We start from the raw sequence: 19,485 nt of genomic DNA on the forward strand, positions 1-19,485 counted from the left end.
TTCACACGGGAAACAGTAAGGTTCCCCAAGCATCTTTGCTGGGACCAATGCAGTTCTACATATTCATTAATGAGCTTGAAAAGGGAATGAACAGTGAAGTGACAAAATTCCAGATAATACAAAACTATTTAAGATAGTTAAGTCCAAAGCTGATGACAGAGTTACACGGTAATATCACAAAACTGGGTGACTAGGCAACTACATGAATTATGAAATTCAACATTGATAAATGCAAAGTAATGCACATTGTATAAAGTAAGGATTATTTTTCCCCAATGACAGGTTCTAATTTAGCAGTTAGTGCTCAAGAAAGAAATTTTGGAGTCTCATTGGATCATTCTCTGAAAACTTGAACAAAATGCACAGCCATGGACAAAAACACTAACAATGTTAGGAACTATGAGGAAAGGGATAGAAAATAAGGCAGAAAATATCATGCCACTGTCTAAATCCATGGTGTCTCCATACCTTCAATATTATGTCCAGTTCTAGTCACCCCTTTCACAAAAGACATAGTGAAACTGGAAAAGGTTCAGAGAAGGGGAACAAAGATGATCAGGGGTATGGAATGGCTTCCATATGAAGAGAGAGTAAAAAGATTAGGGCTGCTCTGCTTAGAAAAGAGATGAGTAAGGGGGGATATTGTAGAGGTAGGTAAAATCAGGAATGGTGTGGAAAAAGAGAAATGTTTATCCTTCCCATAATACAATAATTAGGGGTCACCTGATGAAATTAATAGAAACAGGTTTAATACAAATGAGGAAATACTTTTTCACACAATCCTCTATCTGTGGAACTCATTGCCATGGGATGTTGTGATGGCTAAAAGTATAACAGGGTTCCAAAAAGAACTAGAAAAGTTCATAGAGGATAGGTCCATCAGGGGCTATAATCCCAGATGGTCAGGGATGCAACCCTATGCTCAGGTGTCTAAACCTCTGACTGCCAGAAGCCAGGAGGGGAAGATGGGCGGATTGCTCCAGCTTCCTTGTTCTATACACTCCCCCTGAAGCTCTGGTATTGGCCACTGTCAGAAACATTACTGGGCTAGGTGGCCATTGGTCTGACCTGCTATGGCAGTTTTAATGTTCTTAATTCCTATGTTCACAGAGAGACCTTTTCTCTCAAGTGTTTTGGCAGAAGCTGGAGTGAAATAGGGTGCTAAAACTTACGTTTAAACAGACTGTTTAAAAACCTCTTCTCTCAGGTGCTTAAGTTTTGCTTGTAATAGTCACCCCATTAATTCACCAGCAAAAAACATGTAAAATGAGTAATGGTTTTAATATAAAACAAAAACAAACTTTCAGGCCATCACAAATAAAAGGCACAAAACTAATTTTAATGTCCTTTTCACATTCTGCTGCAGGAGGGGGAAGGTGGGAGAGTGAGGGATAAGGGTAAAAAATAAAGTAATTGAAGTTCTTAATTTCATTTATTTGTTTTCAAACATTTTGATTTTCATGTTCTGGATTTTTTAATTTTGTTGTGAAGTCTTCCATAGATAAACTTTATGATGACATTTGTCTTAGGAAAAAAATTTTTTTTGACAAAACCTCATTTTTTGATCATCTCTAGCTAGAACCACCTATACATAACTGTGTATTTTTAAAGCTGTAAGCATATAGCAGGTGTGGCCAAACCACAGCTCATGAGCCACATGCAGCTCTTTTACAGTTAAAGTGTGGCTTGCTGAGGCACCCCTCCCCCCCAATTCTCCAGACTGGTGGGGATGCTTGGGGCTTCTTCCCTGCAACAGGGTGGTGGGGCTAGGGGCTTCTGCCTTGCAGGGGGAGAGGTCTCACAGTTTTAGCCCCATTGGGGGTGGGGTGTCAGAGTGAAGTCCTGTGCCCCAGTAGGTGCTGCCCTGCAGGGCAGGTTGTGCCTGTCTTGTGGCTTTTGAACTTCTGAAGATTATTATATGCAGCTCAGAGGGTCAGTAAGTTTGATCACCCTGGCATCTAGTCACAGATCTTCAAAGGTATTTAGGAATAGGAGTTAGGTGCCTAAATACCTTTGAGGATCTGGTCCATAAATTCCCATTCAAGCAAAGTACTTAAACATGTGCTTAATTTTATCTACAATTCATAAGTTTAACCACAATCTTTGAATTGGGGACATAATGCCTGTGCTTGCAATTCAAGATCTAGTAACCTTTAAAACTATAAACAGTCTGGGCCCAGCTCCCTCAGAAAGCACCTTGCCTGTTAAGTCCCATCATGGTAAGATTAACTAAGGCAAACTTGTTTTCATTTCTAAACCTGGGGGTGTTGGAAAATCATTGGTGCCTTGGCATGGTCTTTCATTCTGTGCTTGTACCTGTGAGCTCTTAGGAACCTCTTCTGCCAAACTCTCTGCTTTGGATGATTCAGGACCATGAAAATTTTGTGTGGCAGCCACAGCACAAATAATAGTTTGAAACTTTGTAATTGGTAGCTTTATATTCCAGTACATTTTCACTTATAATTGGGTAAGGAGCCAGCTTCCATGGCAAGGGTCCTGAATAACTTACTAATTATGTAAGGGGCATGGGTAGAGAGAGATTAAAATGCTTTTGCAGTAGGCAGGTGAGACTCCTGGTGGGGAAAGATTGATGGTAGAGGATCTAAAGTGATGGCTATGGGATAAAAAGGTTTGCTTTCTAAAAAACAAGTCCATTTGAACACCTGAGGAGTGAGGCACAGACACTGAGTGCATGTGTTTTTGCAGAGAACCAGACAACATAAAAAGGAAGAAGGTATTTTAAAATCATGTACAGGAAAAATATCACTCCAGGCAGCTTTGGGTATAAGTCAGTATTAGTTTAAAAATGGAAATACTCCCTTGCTATAGTGTTTCTAAAAAGAGTTTATCTGTAATGTCCCAGCAAATATTGATCTTAGATAACTCGGTTTCTCCTCTTTGCCTATGCCAACAGGAATGTTACACACCTCAGTGCAGCTATGTAAGTGTGTGAAGTCCCTCTCTGCCATGTCTTTTCAGTGCAGTTGGGAAGGAGTAGCAAAGAAAGGAGGATTATGGCTGCTATAAGCAGAAATATAGCTCAAAGACCCAGTGCAGCACCTCTTGCTGATGGAGAAAGGGTATGAAAACTGCTCTCAACTCTTTCATCTGAAAATATCCATAATGAAACTTGTGTGATGCTAAAATATATTTCACTCCAGGAAAGTCAGCTAGTGGTTAGGGCTTTAACCAAAGCCAAGTGAGCAAACTTTAGTTTCTGAGTTTTCTTCTTACTGCTTTCTCCCCCGACAACCCACATTACATCAGGTGAAGACCAGAGAAGATAATACTAGGAGGGCGAGACACCCTATGCTGATAGCTGCACTAGAATGTGCCAAGAGAACAAGTTTTATTCAAACTGCCTCAGTCCCCCAGTTATTAAGAACAGTACAGCATATGCCCTAAGGCACATCAGGAAGGGTCTCCAGCAGCCACCTGATGTTACTGCTGGTTATTTGAGTTTTTTGGCAATAAAAGGGACAGACAGTAGTGCAGAATGACTAACTGGATGCTAGATAGACACTCATGGTAAAACCACTGCAAAAGATAAGCTGGGTGGCCTAATCAAAAGAGCACTCCGACTCAGGGAGCTGGGTTCTATTTCTGGTTCTGGCACTGGCCTACTGGGTGACCTTGGGCAAGTCACTTCCCCTCCTTGTGCCTCTATTTCCCTATTTGTAAAATGGTGACGATAATACTGACCTCCTTTGTAAAGAGCTTTGAGATTTGCCAAGTATGAGAGCTACATATTATTTCTCAGGAGTTAACACAGAACACCAGGCTTGTAACCAATAGGATTTTATTCCATTTTTATTTAAACCAAAAAACACCTGAGGTACAGTACACAAAAGTGTCTAAAAGAAATTGTTTAAAAATAGCTTTGAAGATTTGGGAAATTTTTAAATAAGAGCTTTCAATCTAATTTAAAGGCAAATTGTAAAGCAATAATACCTTTGTACGCTTCACTGCTCCTTTGCATATGAAGGTAGTCTCTGTGCTGTCCTTCATTTTACCCCCAAGTTGCTTTCACTAGATATCAGGATCTGATTCTCTTTTGGTGAAGGACTCTGGCAAGTCTTTATGGTACTTGAGTGGTGAGAGCACAGCTCAAGCTGAAAGCTCTCCCAGCCCTCCTCTGGGGAAGGGGATATTGAACCTTGGTCAGAGGCTCCTTTCCACCAGGAGAGCCACAGCTCAAGTTTCAGCACTTATCTGTCATGTCCTCAATTTAGTCAGCCAAAGTCCTCCGGCAAAAAGAACAAGTCAGACCCTGCTCATGCAGGGAAAGGGAGGTTCTGAATTCGCATCAGAAAGGAACAGCACAGGACACAGTATTTTGCTATACAGTTAATCTTCAATTTCAGAAAACTGACATTAAGGCTGATGATCAATACTCTGTTTGTAGCTTTTACCATAAATGGTTACAGGATGTTCATCAGATTTTCATATATCTAGAAGGGTCATATAAATCATGTTAAGTGATTAATCTCCTTGCATTGCAACTAGAGTATTATTAAATCCATTGTCACTGTTCGTTCTGCTGACCCTCTGTAATAGCAGACACTGCTCCTTGGCCCTTATTCACATCGCTGATGCACACCCATAGTCCGTCTACTGATTCCTTCCACAAAGTGACCTGAAAACAGATCAAGAAGGAGAAGTATTAGCCTTAGTAAAATACCAGTACTCTTCTACTCCCATCTTTTGGAGTCCACTATACCCCACATGGTCTTTCCCCACCACTGTTCCTTTCGTACGCTTTTTAAAAACCTCTCTGCATATTGCTGATTCCGGTCACCTCTTGATATGGCTCCTTAATTAGCCACATGATTGCGCCTAATGATAAAAGGTTCTTCATAATGCTCTCAACCCAGACAACTATGGACATCCTAATTCATAAGTTCTGACAGTTATAACTGCACAAGGAAGGGATGGTATGTTAATATCCTACATAAGACGCTAACTGAAGTTATATGTATAAGTCTTATTCCACCTGCCATCAAACAATACTGGACCGCAATTCTAATTATACTGCATCCCACAGAATGCTGCATTTCAATGCCCAAGAAAGGATTGACAAACTGCAGTGCTAAGTAGTTGAATAGGAGTTTGGCCTTTCTGATGAAGAGAACAGGAAAGGTAATGTACAATAAATAGGTAGCACTAGAATACTTAGGATAAGAAGGTTCCAAGATCGGAAGAAAGACTTAAAACATCTCACTTAGATTCATGAGTGACTGGTAATGTGAAAAATGAAACCTAATACAAGAGACTGAATTTCCAGATCAAGGTAGTCCTCTCTGTGTGATGCTACTGCTGACCATCTCAGTTAGGTCAGGGTAGCTGGTTAACTGACCAGCAGAATCTGGACAGTGCAATTCCCTCCAGAATAAATTCTAACTACACCCCTACTCAAAGGACTGTATTTTTCAAAATACTCCAAAAAATTTAGCTCTCTAGTGTTTTAAAAATCAGGTGTTTAACTCTTTCACTGAATGAAAGCGAATCTTATTTTCAAACTGGCTTTAAAGTATTTTGTTAAGAGGACTGACTTGTACATCCAGTAGAGACAAGAATGAAGAAAGCCCTTAATGCTGGACTGTAGACTACAGCAGAAGTCATGTTCTTGATATGGCTCAACTGAAAATTTGGAAAAAGTACCTAACAGTTCAGAGCTTAGGTTAGCATTGTGCTCCATTAGTTAGCTCTACTGAGACGAGCCACATGTAAAGTTCAAGCCACAGCACTCACTTTATTGTCTCCTCCTGACACAGCAAGAATGTTTGCAGTAATAGACCAGCTAACGTGCCAGACTACATCATTGAACTTGTGCAGCAATTTTGGTGACCATGAATTTCCAGAGGCATCGTCGCATGTCCAGATGAACACTCTGCCATCCTGGGAAAAAGCAAAACAAGTCTGTAGAACCATTGGTGGCACATCGCAATACTGAAACAAGATTATCTGGGCTTTATAGCTGCACTCTGCTCACTTCAAAAAGCAGCTATAACATAATCTGAAAAAACAGTCACTTTATGTGCATTTGTTTAAAAACACCATGACGACAATAGTTATGGACAGGGGGTTTTTTTGTTTGTTTGTTTTAAAAAGAGGTCTAAATGAAAAATGCAGAAATATTAAAGTGCTGATCAGGTCAGAAAAGTAGCTATTGACATGTTCCACCTCAAGATTTCTGCTCTCTGAGCATTCTGGGTCACATCAGCTGAATTTTCTGCCATAAATACGTTCTTGTTACTTTTTATTCTGCCAATCTTACAACGCGAGCTGGTTCTTCTCTGGCACATGCAGCAATGGAACTGTCCAATAAATACCAGTTGGAAAATCTTTATTACTGCTGAGGGAATAGGAACCTGAAAGGAGGACTGGACCCTCAAATCTCAGGTTGTTTGCAGGGCTAACAATTAGGGGGGAAATATTTTTATTTGTGAAATGAGCAAGTTTGATCCCAAGTCAGTAAGAGCTTTTCAGCTTAGAACCACACTTCCTGAGGGGACTCCTGTACCCACTTTTCCTTACTCTATCAAATGGCTGTCTTTGCTGCACTGATCTACTCCTTCACTCTTGTCAAATATTACGTCTGTTAAGCATCTGAGCTCTTAAACTCTGTAGAAATTTCTTAAGGGAAATAGTGGAAGCCTAGGACAGCTAAGTCCTGATGGGGCACAACATTCTAGAACAATGGATTGGCATGACTGGTTAGAGATGAAAAGCTATTTTATCTCTCCTACTTGATTACCTTTCATACCGCACAGCAATCTTGAAGTGGGTGGCATTGTCGGAGCCACCATGTTTCTCACGGATGAGAGTCTTACCTGTGAACAGCTGGCAATGGTACTTGTTGGCAAACCTATGGAGGGAGCCCAGGCTACATCTCGGACCCAGTCACTGTGAGCCTCCAGCTTCTGTTCTTCCTTCCACTGGCCATCTTCCTCTCTGAAGGGATTGTAAGACATATTCATGCAAAGAAAGGAGCAGCGGCAACATCCCCAACTTCTCAGCTGCTTCTGCCTTTCATCTCCCATTTTGAAAGGTATTATTTTGTAATGCATTCAATACTCCTGAGAGGGTGTCTGATTCATCCATAATGCTGGTAACATAAACATCCCTTTCTTCTCCCCCTCAGTGTAACACAGGCCTGACTTGAAGGGACAGTTGCTCTAGGGACAAGAAGAGAATTCAGTTTCCGTGGTCTGTTCACCTCTTGGCTCAACAGAGTTGGAATTATATTCCAATAACTTCGGACACAGACAGTGAAAAATAAGTTCAAAGTATATCTGCTTCTCGCTATATAAAGTGCAGTAGGATTGTGTTGAGTATTAACAACCATAATAATGCAATAGGATGCAAAAGTCATGGAACTGTTAAGAGAAAAGCTTTTAAAGCATGGAAGGCAATATGGAATTGCTTAAAATATTTATTGAGATACCAACGATGGCATATAAAGTCTATTTGGGGGGGGATCAGCAAAGAAACTGTTCCCTTTTACAGGAAGAGGAAAGTCTCCAATTCAGACAGGGGGGATACTTACTTCCAAATCTTGATGAGGTTGTCACAGCCACCCGATGCAAATCTTTTGATGTAATTTGGTTTTTGGCCAGATGGCTGGTCTATAAGGCTTCCTGGTACAACTGCAGGGGCCCAGCTAACAGCGTTACAGCCGATCTGTGCAAGAAGAGAATTTCACTGTTCGATTTCTTACCCTTTAAAATTAAAGATGCTGGAGTTACACGAGATAATAGCTCTACCTTCCATACTGCTCCAGGGGAGCAGGTATCCAGGGATGACTTCTGAATCTAAGTTTCCTACACAATGCTGTATTAAAATCTGATGAGCAAGCAGACCAGCTACGGTCTAACCTCAACACAACAGTTACTGAGAAGGCCAGGAATGGCCAGGAGGGCGGGGGGGAGGGAGTTTAGTGGACAAAACTACACCTTTCACATGCAAGTGGCTAGATAAACCAACTTCTGTTTTTACTAAGACAAGGTCAAAGCTGCAGCATTGTGCAGCTTTAATGACTATTGTGAAAGGCAGCATCTGAAGTCACTGGGCAGAGCTAGCACTGCAATCATCTCATTTCCATTTTATTTTACTGTCCACAATGTACAATAGCTTCCCACATATATTTTACTTTTAACAAAGACTCTGCCATGTTTCATCTTGGGAAACCTCCTCTCCTCACCAGGTGTGTGTCACTTCACTGTTCTCGGTCTTGACTTGGAGTCTATAAGCCCTTTGGGGCAGCAACAGTGTGCCTATAGAGCAACATGCATGTTCATGGAGCTATAGAAATACACTTACAGTATGTGCATTGCTGATCTTTTTGATTTCCCACTGCCCATCGCCGGTGTAGCTCAACAATGAAATGGCCCCATCAGAGCTCCCACAGGCCAGGATCAAGCCATAGTCATGTGGTGCCCAGCAGACGGAATTCACTGTCAGAAACATATTGAAGATTGGATTACTATCTGGTGACTGACTGGTATGACACTTTGGAAGCCAAGGGTAAGGCACTAAGATGAAGTAAGTTACCTTTTAAAATCAGCTTAAGGGTCCTTATTGAAGATAAAAATGCTGCAGAGATTTTTTAAGAATAGTTTGAAATCCTGAGTTTCTTCTGTGACAGCTGTGACCCCAGAACAGAGCCAGGAACTGCGTTTTAGGCATCAACATCAGATTCAGAGGAAAACAGAACAGCTATTTTGCTTTAAACCATATTTGTTTGTGCCAGGTGAGTACTTAATGGGAGCACAGCATACTACTGTGGTCTTCAGTGTTCCAAAACCCTGTTCCTTCCTACCAGGAATGGGAGTGATGCAGAGACTGTGTGTTCAGCGTTGGCAGAAAAGAGTACTTGAGAGATTCTGGCCAGCACACAACAACTAGTGTGACCCCTTGCCACAAACTTCTTGTGATGATCCCTTGAGGGAGGCGAGGATGTGTGCACAGACACCTCTTCAGCCAAAACCGCCCCCAACACCACAAAATGCATTTATCTGTAGTTTTTGTAAGTCTAGTCATATTCTGTTAATGAGCTGGAATCTTAAACCTTTAATGTAAGCTTCAAGTCAGGCTCAGCGTTAGAAGCAAGTACTTCATGTTATCCAACAGCAGCTCAGTTGGCCCAATAAAGAGAGGTACACACCAACGACCCGATACTGCAGTCCTTACTCTAACTAAACTGACAACGCATGAAGCAGCAAGATGGGGCGCCTATACCTTTTCCACTCCTCCTCAGGAGGCTGAGCACAGCAACCCCCAGGGTCTTGTGGGTTTTTTAAAAAAGGGAGACGATGATCCAGAAAGGCCTGCCACTCTCACAGAACAGCCTCTTTATAAAAAGCAGCACTGTAAACCAACCCCACCTATTCTGAAAGCATTCCTGCTATAGTGACCATATACCATTCTGTTTGTAGCGTGCTGTATTATACCCATCTAGCATGATCTGCCTGTAAGCTTGTTCAGTTAGGGATCCATTGTTGCCTGACATCTCTCATAGCACACAATGCCATTCGTAGGATGTTCATGTTATATATAATTATATAATGAACTATCAAGCCAGAGATTGGCCACATAGGGAAGGAAGCACTATATTGTATAACTCTTCTCCATGCCAGTTTAAGATGGTATTTTATGAAATGGTCTTTTTTTCCCCCTTATTTAGTAAAAATGTTAACATTTTAAACCCCAGTCACCTTCCAACACCCAAGACGGTTAAAGAACATACACATTGTTATATGACAGATGAACAAAAAGATTAATTAAGATACAACTTGATCCCCTCTGCCCATTTGCACGGTTAGAACACTCCACGTACCCGAGGAGTCATGCCCAGTGTACTCATATGTCTTTTCCCAAGTGCCATTTTCTTCCTTCCAGACAATAACTTTCCTGTCGTAGGAACACGAGGCCAGAATATTTCCATACATGGGGTGAGCCCAGGCAACCTGCCACACAGGACCTTCATGGCTATAAGAAACAACATTAGTTGGGAGAGATAAGGAAAGCATGGCATTTGAAGAGGAGAAACCCCTTTCAATCTTGCCTTTTTCACAGCAGACAAATTACTTATGAAAAAAATTTGCTTTGCAATGACCACAAGACACCTCTGTAGTGTCAAGATGAAAGTGGGAGAGCAATGAAGGGTGCAACTTGGATGCTTTGGTTAAGATAAAAACCCAAATATTCATTCACACACTAGTTACTAAGAGCGCATATTTATTTCTAGACTACCAGAGATGTCAAGGTTTCAAGTTATTTTTAACTTCCTTGCTTTCTCCACTCACAGTAATACAAGGAAAGTTTAAAGACAGCCAGCCAGAGTAACTACTTCCCAGGAGGAATCTATAGTGCACACTGCATACTACAGGTATGAATTATTATGCACATTTAAAAAAAAAAAAACTCACCTGTAGAATAAATATAAAATTAGAAAATTAAAGTTAGTTTAAGCTTGGTTAAAGAAATGTGTTGTAAAGAAAGGCTTAACTAGCAAATAAAAAAGAGTTTGAAAAAAATTAATTATAAGGCCAGAAGCAATGAAGTGCAGAGGATGTCTGGTAGGGTTGACTGCAATAAGACAAAACAGAATCGGTCTTAAAAAGAGCCAACACAGATCTTCTCACCCTACATGCCATGTTATTTCAAAAATTAGGGCCTGTGTGAACCCAGGTGCAAAGGAGAAAACAAAACAAAAAAAACGTTGGTCAACAAAAAGGAGTGGGAAGAGGTAGAGAGAGGAAAGGCTGTAAATCTTATCTGGATTAAGACTGGAAATAAGGGTGAACTGTCTCAATTTGGTTTTTAGCTGAAGTCAGTAATTGGCAATGACACCTCTTGTTTGTTAAAGGGTATAAAAAGTAAACTCAAAGGGTTCATTACTAACACCTGCCTGACCATGCTGGAGCCAACCAATATGTGTCTAAGTCCCACCAGGTTTAGCCCATTTGTAAGAATTTTGATCAAACACTTATAAACTTTTTGTTACTGTTTGGATGTGGTAAGTTGCTCATTATTTACACTTTTTAGGCATGTTTGGAGCAACTGTATAAATATCATTTGGTCTTTTGTTTTAATAAAGGAATTTATGGTTCATTAGTGTCTTGATAATATCCTGCATAAATCATAATAATTCCAATATCATCCCACCAAACACTGCCATGCCAATAATCTATTGATTAGTTACATGAGATTCTTTTTCATTTCACTTACTCACCCTCTCAGGTCAGCTATGAGGATCTGCCCTCCATTCCTTACATCAAAGATTTTTACAGATCTGTCAGAGGAGCAGGTTGCTAATCGAGTACCATAATAATCCATCTGAGCATCATGCTGGAAGATAATGGAGATTCCCATTAACATCTGCATACTCTTGCTGCATTAATAAATATTATAGATTTTATGCTTTAAAAGTAGCTGTAACAATTGTGAACTGTTTACCAAATTAGAGCAGTAGGATAAAAAGGTTAGATAGCTTATAAATTATCTTGTTCACATAAATCATTTCATTCCCCAGAGATTTTTCTTGCACTGAACACAAAAAAGAGTTAGCTATTAAAATACAGATATTAAAAGTATTTTACACTTCTCTCTGACTTGGGTATATCACTCCACTACAGTAAAAAGTAGTAGTGTCTAGTAGTTAGAGAAGAGACAGGAAGTTGGTACTCTGGAGTTCCAATCTCTGCCACTGACTCTGTAGCGTTGGGCAAAGTTACTTAATTTTCTTTATTTCAGCTTCCCTTTGTAAAATAAAAAAATCCTGACCTACCTAACCTGTGTACTCAGAGGCTGCATTAATCAATGTTTGTAAGTCATTTTGAGATCCTTCCATATAAAGCACCAAAGAAGTGCAGAGTTATCGAGGGAAGTCCCTGGTCTTTTGGGTAGAAGACTCATGTTCTGAAGTGCTATTATATTCCTTATCTAAGGATGCATGTACACATTAAATCTTCCTCAATTTCATTCTTCCGAGTTCTCTAAGCAACAGCCTACATTCTTAGGGTTGTTAGTTTTGTTGTTGTTGTTTGTTTCTCAGCAGTAAGTCCCTTACATCACAATGAGAGCTCTACATTGTTTCTCCTTCCTCAGCCAGCTCCACTTCTCTAGTTATCACCAAATGAAATAGGCTTAACAGCTTTCCATACTGTCTTTTGCTTTCTTTCATCCAAAGCTGTAACACATCCCCTTACCTCCCTTACTACTCACTCACTCAAGCTGTCACTAGGAGGTGCCATAAAGATAATCTCATTGAAGTCACTAGGATTGCACGGGAGCAATGGGAGCAGCATTTTCCCCACTACTACGCTTAGAACAAATCAAAAAGTTTTGCTTTACCAAAGAAAAAATCCTCAGCTTTTATTTCAAAAAAATAAAATACTTACAATCATGTCCTCATGGGAGGTGTCCACAGTGTTAATTACTGACACCTGGAGAGGGGAAATAATTTATATTTAGTGCAAATGCCAACTTGGAGACAGAAACTAACCTAGTTTAATCACAGGTGATTTTATATTAAAATACCTAGGTAAGATGTTTTCACCTATACTTCACTAAGATATAACCCATTTCCATCCAATAAGAACTTTGTCTCAAGTCAATCTTAGTTTATCTTTGCAAATGTTGTAGTTAAGGTGGAGAAAGTACAAATAGGCATGTTTTGTTCTGGGTTTTTGTAAGTGTGAATTTAGCACTGACTCCTCGAGAATGAAGTCCTCTCTTTTATTAATGAAAGAGATAAAGCCCAGGCTCTGGCAGTGCAAGCTTCCCCACATTACCCTACCAATATTTTTGCCTCTGTCCTGGAAGAACCACATCTAGAGGAGGAAGGACAGATTGATCTCCCTGACTAGTCTTTGTGTCATAGTGCCAAGAGTTTGGAAAACTGAAACCAAACTCATTTCACAGCCATGGCCTGTACAGCCATCAGCTCCTTACCCAGACTGGACATGACGTAGCAGTGCAGAAGTAAAGGATTCTACCCATCAATCCCTTGAAATGTTCAGTCTCCCTAGTAAACTTTTTGGGGATGAAGGACAAGAGGGTATCTTCACCAAACATTCAGAATGCAGGACTTTCCCACATTCTGGCTTCATTCACCTGACACTGCTCACTTCAGAATACCAAGCAGTCCTGTTTGGTTGGCAGGGTCAGCCTTTTTGCATCTATTCTGCATCTTGCTAACAGTCCCTTTGTAAGAAGGCAACAAGACCACTAGGTAGCAGCTAAAATAAGGGGCAGGAGCGCCAGAGTTTTTACTCCAGTTCAGACAAACAGGCCACAAATAAGTCACTTCACCTCTCTGTACCTCACCTGTAAAATACAGTTCTCCAGTCTGTGAAACAGGGTTAATGATACCAAACATCCCTGGGGTGTAAAGTGCTATATAAGGGCGTGTCTACACTTACAGTGCTGCACCAGTGCAGCTGTAGCATTTCAGTGAAGACATGACTATGCCAACAGGCGAGCTGCTACTGTTGGCGTAGTTAATCCACCTAAGTGAAAGGCAGTAGCTATGTCAATGGGAGAAGCCCTCCTGGTGGCATAGGGCTGTCCACACTGGGGGTTAGGTCGGTATGACTAAGTCACTCAGGGCTTGTCTACACTACGCAGCTTTTAGCGACAAGGATGGGTCGACACAGCCTTCTAGCTAAAAGTCTGCATGTGTGAATGCACTTTTGCCGACAAAATACTTCAGCAAAACTTTTGTCTTTCGGGGGGGGGAGCTTTTTTAAGTACCCGCAAAAGATGAAAGTTTTGGCAACTGTGCAGTGTAGACAAGGCCTCAGAGATGTGGATTTTCCACACCGAGATGGTTATATCAACACAACTTGATAATGCAGATCAAGCTTTAGGTATATAGCAGGCATATATCACCTGTCAAAGACAAAGTTCAATAGGGCTGTTAAAGCTTATGTATCTTCTAAGGAGGCACTGTAGCTTGTGGGACAGCCAAGAGCAGCAGCCGCTGGGGCTACGCTTCTGCTTCCTCTTCAAATAAAAGATTTATTTAATCTTCTCTATCCTACACTCTACTCCCTCGATTTTTTTTTATTTGCTACCAATCACACAACAGGGTAATCAGGAGCACAGGGGCGTAAGGGGGCAGGGGAACTACTGAACTGGAGCAGCAAGGGGCTGCTGGGGCATGGAGACATCCCCCGGCCAGGGCCCTGCAGGTGGGAGCTCGCGAGCCTACGACAGACGAGGAAGTGAGGGGCCCGCCCTCGCTTCGGGCCAGTGTGAAAGCGGCGAGACACCCCCCGTCACTGGCGGAGGAGGAGAGGGGGGGCGACAAAACCCCTCCTAGGATGCGGCGAGAAGGGCCCGTCCCGTGGAAGCCCGGGGTGGATCTGCCGCCGCGCGCAGATGCGGGGAGAGTCCCGACCCCTCGAGGCCCTGGGGCCATTGTCTCCCTCCCCAATGGAAATCAGCCGCTCGCGGGAACCTTACCATGGCGGCGGCACTAAGGCTGCTCTGGCGACAGGCCGGGCCAGGCTCCTGCGGCTGCTACCGGCGGTTCTCAGACGTGGCAGCTCCCGGTCCGGCGATGAAGCCGCCCCGGTCGGGCACATGAGCCCCAGGCTCTTCTTCCCGTCACGCAAAGGTTCCGCCTGCCGCTGAGGCCCAGCTCCCCCCACGTCCCGCTGAGTGCGGTCACTCCCCCCTGCAGGATTGGCTTCCTTAGCCACTGCCACCTCTCAGGCCCTGCTTCACTACTGCCCTGCCTAGCCCAGGGCCGCCTGCAGGCAGGCGTAGCTCCTCTAGCTCCAGTTCTCTAGCCTGTGGGGAGTATTCGCCTCCCCAATATGAAGTTAATGAGACAAAGGGAGGGGGGAAGCTCATTCCTAAAACATTCCTCGCAGTGATGTAAAACTTCCCAGGGGGCCAAATAGCATGTCCTGCTGGATTTCCCATTTCTCCTTTAAAATGGACCAGCCCCCTCAGGCGGCTGTCTCTTTACCCAGATTAAAGGCTTGCCTACTATGTTACCCAGACACAGAAGCCAAAAAAAACAGACAGGTGGCAATCCTAGGACAGGTAGGGTGACCAGACAGCAAATGTGAAAAATCAGGACAGGGTTGGGGGGTAATAGGAGCCTATATAAGAAAAAGACCCAAAAATCGGGACTGTCCCTATAAAATTGGGACATCTGGTCACCCTCGTTGTTCCTGATTAACTCTAGGTGTGGACACTGAGTGTGGAATAAAAATGCCTCGTTCCTGTTTCACTGAACCATAGAACAGTTAATTAGGAACAACTTCACATGTGGGAAAGCCCTAAAGCGCTTGTTTTGCTGTCCTGTTCCCATTAACTCAATGTCTTTGAGAGAGCAGCACTAGTGGGTTAGAGTTGGCATGAATTAACAGGGCCCAGCCATACTCTTTGAGATAGGACACAATCTCAACTGAAACAGTCTCAAACTAATTGGAAGTTCACATCTGGCTAAAAACATCTTTATAATCAGATGAAACAAAACCCCAGCTCCAAATATTTCTAAACTTTGGCCAGCATGCACTAGCCTCTCTAATAGGATTACCAGCTTTCTACTCGCACAAAACCGAACACCCTTGCCCTGCCCCTCCTCCGAGGCCCTGCCCTTGCCCTACTCCTTCTCCAAGGCCCTGCCCTCCACTCACACCATTCCCCCCTCCCTCTGTCACTCGCTCTCCCCACCCTCAGTCATTTGCTTATTTTCACTGGGCTGGCTCAGGGGGCTGGAGTGCAAGAGGGGGTGAGGATCCAGCTGGGGGTGAGGGCTCTGGAGTGGGGCCAGGGATGATGGGTTTGGGGTGTTGGAGGGGGCTCTGGGCTGGGGGGTGGAGCTAAGGGGTTCAGAGTATGGGAGGGGGCTCCAGGCTGAGGCAGGGGATTGGGGTGTGGGAGGAGGTATGGGCTCTGGGCTGGGGGTGTGAGTTCTGAGGTGGGACCAGAAATGAGGGGTTCAGGATGCAGGAGGGGGCTCTGGGATAGGACAGAGGGTTGGAGTGCAGGGGGTGAGGGCTCCAGCTGGGGGTGTGAGCTTTGGGGTGGGGCTAGGGATGAGGGGTTTGGGGTGTAGGAGGGTGCTCCAGGCTGGGATTGAGGGGTTTGGAGGGCAGGAGGAGGATCAGGGCTGGGGCATGGGGGTGGGCTCCGGCTGGGAGTATGGGTTCTGGGGATGAGGGGTTTGGGCTGCAGGAGGGTGCTCCAGACTGGGATCGAGGGGTTTGGAGGGCAGAAGGGGGGATCAGGGCTGGGGCAGGGGGTTGGGGTGCAGGCTCTAGGCAGCCCATACCTCAAGCAGCTCCCAGAAGAAGCTGGCATGTCCCCCCTCCAGCTCCTCCACGGAGGTGCAACCAACCAGCTCTGCATGCTGCCCTGTCTGCAGGTGCAGGTTCCTGGCCAATGGGAGCAGTGGGGGTGGTGCTTGGGGCTGAGGCAGTGTGCAGTGCTCCCTGGCTGCCTCTACACAAAGCAGCCGGAGGGGGGACATGCCAGCTGTTTCCCAGGAGCCGCATGGCATGGAGGCTAGCAGGGACCCTGCCAGCCCCCTGTGTGGAACTGCCAACCAAACAGTTATCAGCCTGGTCAGTGGTGCTGATCGGAGCCATCAGGATGCCTTTTGAACCGGGTGATCTGGTCAAAAACCGGACACCTGGTCACCCTATTCTCTAATACTACTGGTTGAGAGCCATGACTATAACCAGACCCTTAACTCCCAGTTTTTAAAATAACTGTTGAAAGTTTCTTCCAGTTATTAGGACACCACAGTTTGCATCTAAAAGGTTAGCTTCTCAAAATTGCTACCTGTAAGGCCCCAATCCTGCAATGAGCTTCCATGCAGCCGCACAGAGCTCATTCAGCCACACAGAGCTCAGAGCTTACTGGAGGAAAAGTCTCCTGGATTCTAAATAAATGTAAAGTCTGCTGGTCCCTAAGACAGACTTTTACCCTTTTGCATCTCAAACCAATCAATAATTGGGATTTCTGTGACCATTGTGTGCAGAATAATTGCAAATGTGAAATCCTAGATGGTCACAGATTTGTCATGCTATAATAACTAAATTTTTAATCCTGATCCTTACTCCCAAAGGTCTCAGAGCACTGCAATAATAAGAAGGGGTAAATAATATATAATAAAATCACTTCCCTCCTATAATAAAATATAATGTTACTGGGCATCTAACACCAAAAATATATACACGGGAGAAGAAATAAATGTGGGGCAAATAGTGGTCATAGCAGAAATCCTTTTGTAGGGGAGGGGGAATGTTTTGAGTTATCAGTTACAAGGAGGGAAGGTCTCTGACGGATGTAAAGGGGTAAGATGCAATTACTTAACAACTTAAGATACAACAGTGGGACCTTAAGATGATGTTATCCCTTACCCCTAGGAGACAGTGCAGTCTAGTGGAGAGGTCCATGGACTGGAGGCATTTCTAATTCTGGCATTCGCACTGATCAATTTGGAGAATTTGGGTAAGTCATTTAATGTTTCTCTGTCTCAATTTCTCCATCTGTAAGGTGTTGAGAATGATATTTATTTTCCTCTGTAAAGTGCTTTCAGATCTTCAGATGAAAACTGCTAAGAGCTAATATTGTACCCCACGAGCTTTAAAAGCCCCAAAGACCTATTTACATTAATCTTCAACCCTACAGACACCCAACCTGAAGACTGCAGGGCAAGTGTAACATGATTGTAGATTGCTGAAAGCAGTGCTTTTGCATTCTGGACAACTTACTAGTGAAGATGATCTATTAGGAGGGAATTAGAGGAACTGATCTTGCTCCTTGTACAGTTCATCAAGGCCACCTGAGTGTGCTTTGCAAAGGCAATCTTCTCATCATGTACTCCCACCCATGCATCCCCAGAGCTAAGGTCACTGTCTCTGCAGTGCTCTGAGACCAGCAAAACAACAGATTGGAAAAGTGAACCTGAGTCTGTTGTGGTTTTTGTGTGTTTGTACAATGCCTAGCACAGATGAGGCCCTGGTCCATAACTGGAATCCCTAGGCATTATCATAATACAAATAAACAATAATTATGTAGCATGTAGATTTAAAAAAAGCACAGATAGCTTTGTCTAAGCTACTAACAACACCTGAGATTATAAGTGAAAAATTTTAAACTAACTTTTTTTCCACCATTAATTTTATTTACTTTTTGCATTTCACTCAGTTTGGACAATGAAAACTATTTGTAGGTTTCTCTTTCTGGTTCTCATGCAATAACACAGTGTTTGGGTTTGTCCAAGGTTTAAATCCAAACTAAAAGCTTTTAACATTTTCATGAAATGAAGACAAAAGTTTTTATTGAAATTGTTGTTTGTAAAGAAAACCTACATTGGGCCTAAAATGACCTGACATGAGGCTTTAACATGTATAGCATTAGCATTTATAAAGCTCTAAAGTTTGTTTGAGGTTGTTAATGCTGTTTTTAAATTCTTTATTTGTTGCTGAGCCTGAAAGAAGGAAGGATGGTTTGTGGATAAGGCCTGGGACCTTGTGGGTTTAATTCCCATGTTTGCCATAGACTTCCCTTGTAACTTTGGCTAAGTAATTTTGTGCCTCAATTCCACATCTGTAAAATGGAAATACGAATATTTCTTTCCATCTTTGACTGTGTTGTCTTTATAGAATTCTTTGGGCCAGAACTGTCTTAGTGTAAGTAAAGTGAGAAGCAAGCTGGGACCTCTAAGTGATTATAGAATATAATAAAGAAACAATCTCCTTATGAAAACTTGAATAGATTATAATATTGTGCTAGTGTGACAGCCACCAGCTTGGCCAACCACTAGGACCTCCAGAGCTAAATGCAAGCTACCACAGCTTGAGCTAAAGAGCCAGGTTCTGTGGGTTGTAAGACTCATATCCTCTGCGAATTGGGCATCGAGAGGGCTGTGTAATACAAAGGGACATATTAAACCATCATGTACATTTTTCAGTTTTTCTTGCCTCTTCTTTGCTGTAGACCAAGGTGTTGGGGTAGACAGAATCCTTCTGTTTTCTCAGTCAGCCCTGTTCATTTAGTGATAATAGCACATAAAACAGCATGTGCAGTGTCACACTTCAGCACAGTAAAGCAACCATAATTTCACCAAACTCAAGATTATGGATGCCATGAATGAAACAGGAATGCCAGCCGGAGAATGTTAATCATAAAGGAGAATGCTTCTGTTCACCTATCAATAGCTTGGCAATCGGTAGTGTTGGGAGAGGGAACGCAGAAAAAGTAATGAGTTGAGAGAGTGTGTGTGTGTGTGTGTGAGAGAGAGAGAGAGTGAGAGTGAGAGTGAGAGAGAGTGTGTGTGTGTGTGTGTGTGTGTGTGTGTGTGTGAGAGAGAGAGAGAGCAGCTGCTTCTGCACCTTGTCCCTCTTCCACTCCCTGCTGTAACTTGAGAGGCTACAAATAACTGTCAGCAGGTGGCGCCCTTAGCTCAGCCTCTTGGGCTTCGGGCTATTTATATCCCATGATTACAGTGCA

At 43.1% G+C, this 19,485-nt stretch overlaps 1 protein-coding gene across 1 annotated transcript; it reads right to left on the reverse strand.

Moving 5' to 3' along the window:
* Positions 1 to 3,782: 3,782 nt before the first annotated feature.
* SEC13 (SEC13 homolog, nuclear pore and COPII coat complex component) lies at positions 3,783 to 15,879 on the reverse strand. The gene is made up of 9 exons (XM_065550853.1): positions 14,473 to 15,879; positions 12,405 to 12,449; positions 11,237 to 11,352; positions 9,839 to 9,990; positions 8,323 to 8,456; positions 7,550 to 7,683; positions 6,834 to 6,954; positions 5,752 to 5,898; positions 3,783 to 4,636 (listed from the first exon to the last, which is right to left on the reverse strand). Exons 1-9 carry the CDS (start codon positions 14,473 to 14,475, stop codon positions 4,526 to 4,528), a joined length of 963 nt encoding a protein of 320 aa, XP_065406925.1. The 5' UTR covers positions 14,476 to 15,879; the 3' UTR covers positions 3,783 to 4,525.
* Between the last annotated feature and the right edge of the window lie 3,606 nt (positions 15,880 to 19,485).

This window comes from Chrysemys picta, chromosome 7, assembly GCF_011386835.1.
Source record: "Chrysemys picta bellii isolate R12L10 chromosome 7, ASM1138683v2, whole genome shotgun sequence".
In the NCBI taxonomy this organism is placed as follows: Eukaryota; Metazoa; Chordata; order Testudines; family Emydidae; genus Chrysemys; species Chrysemys picta.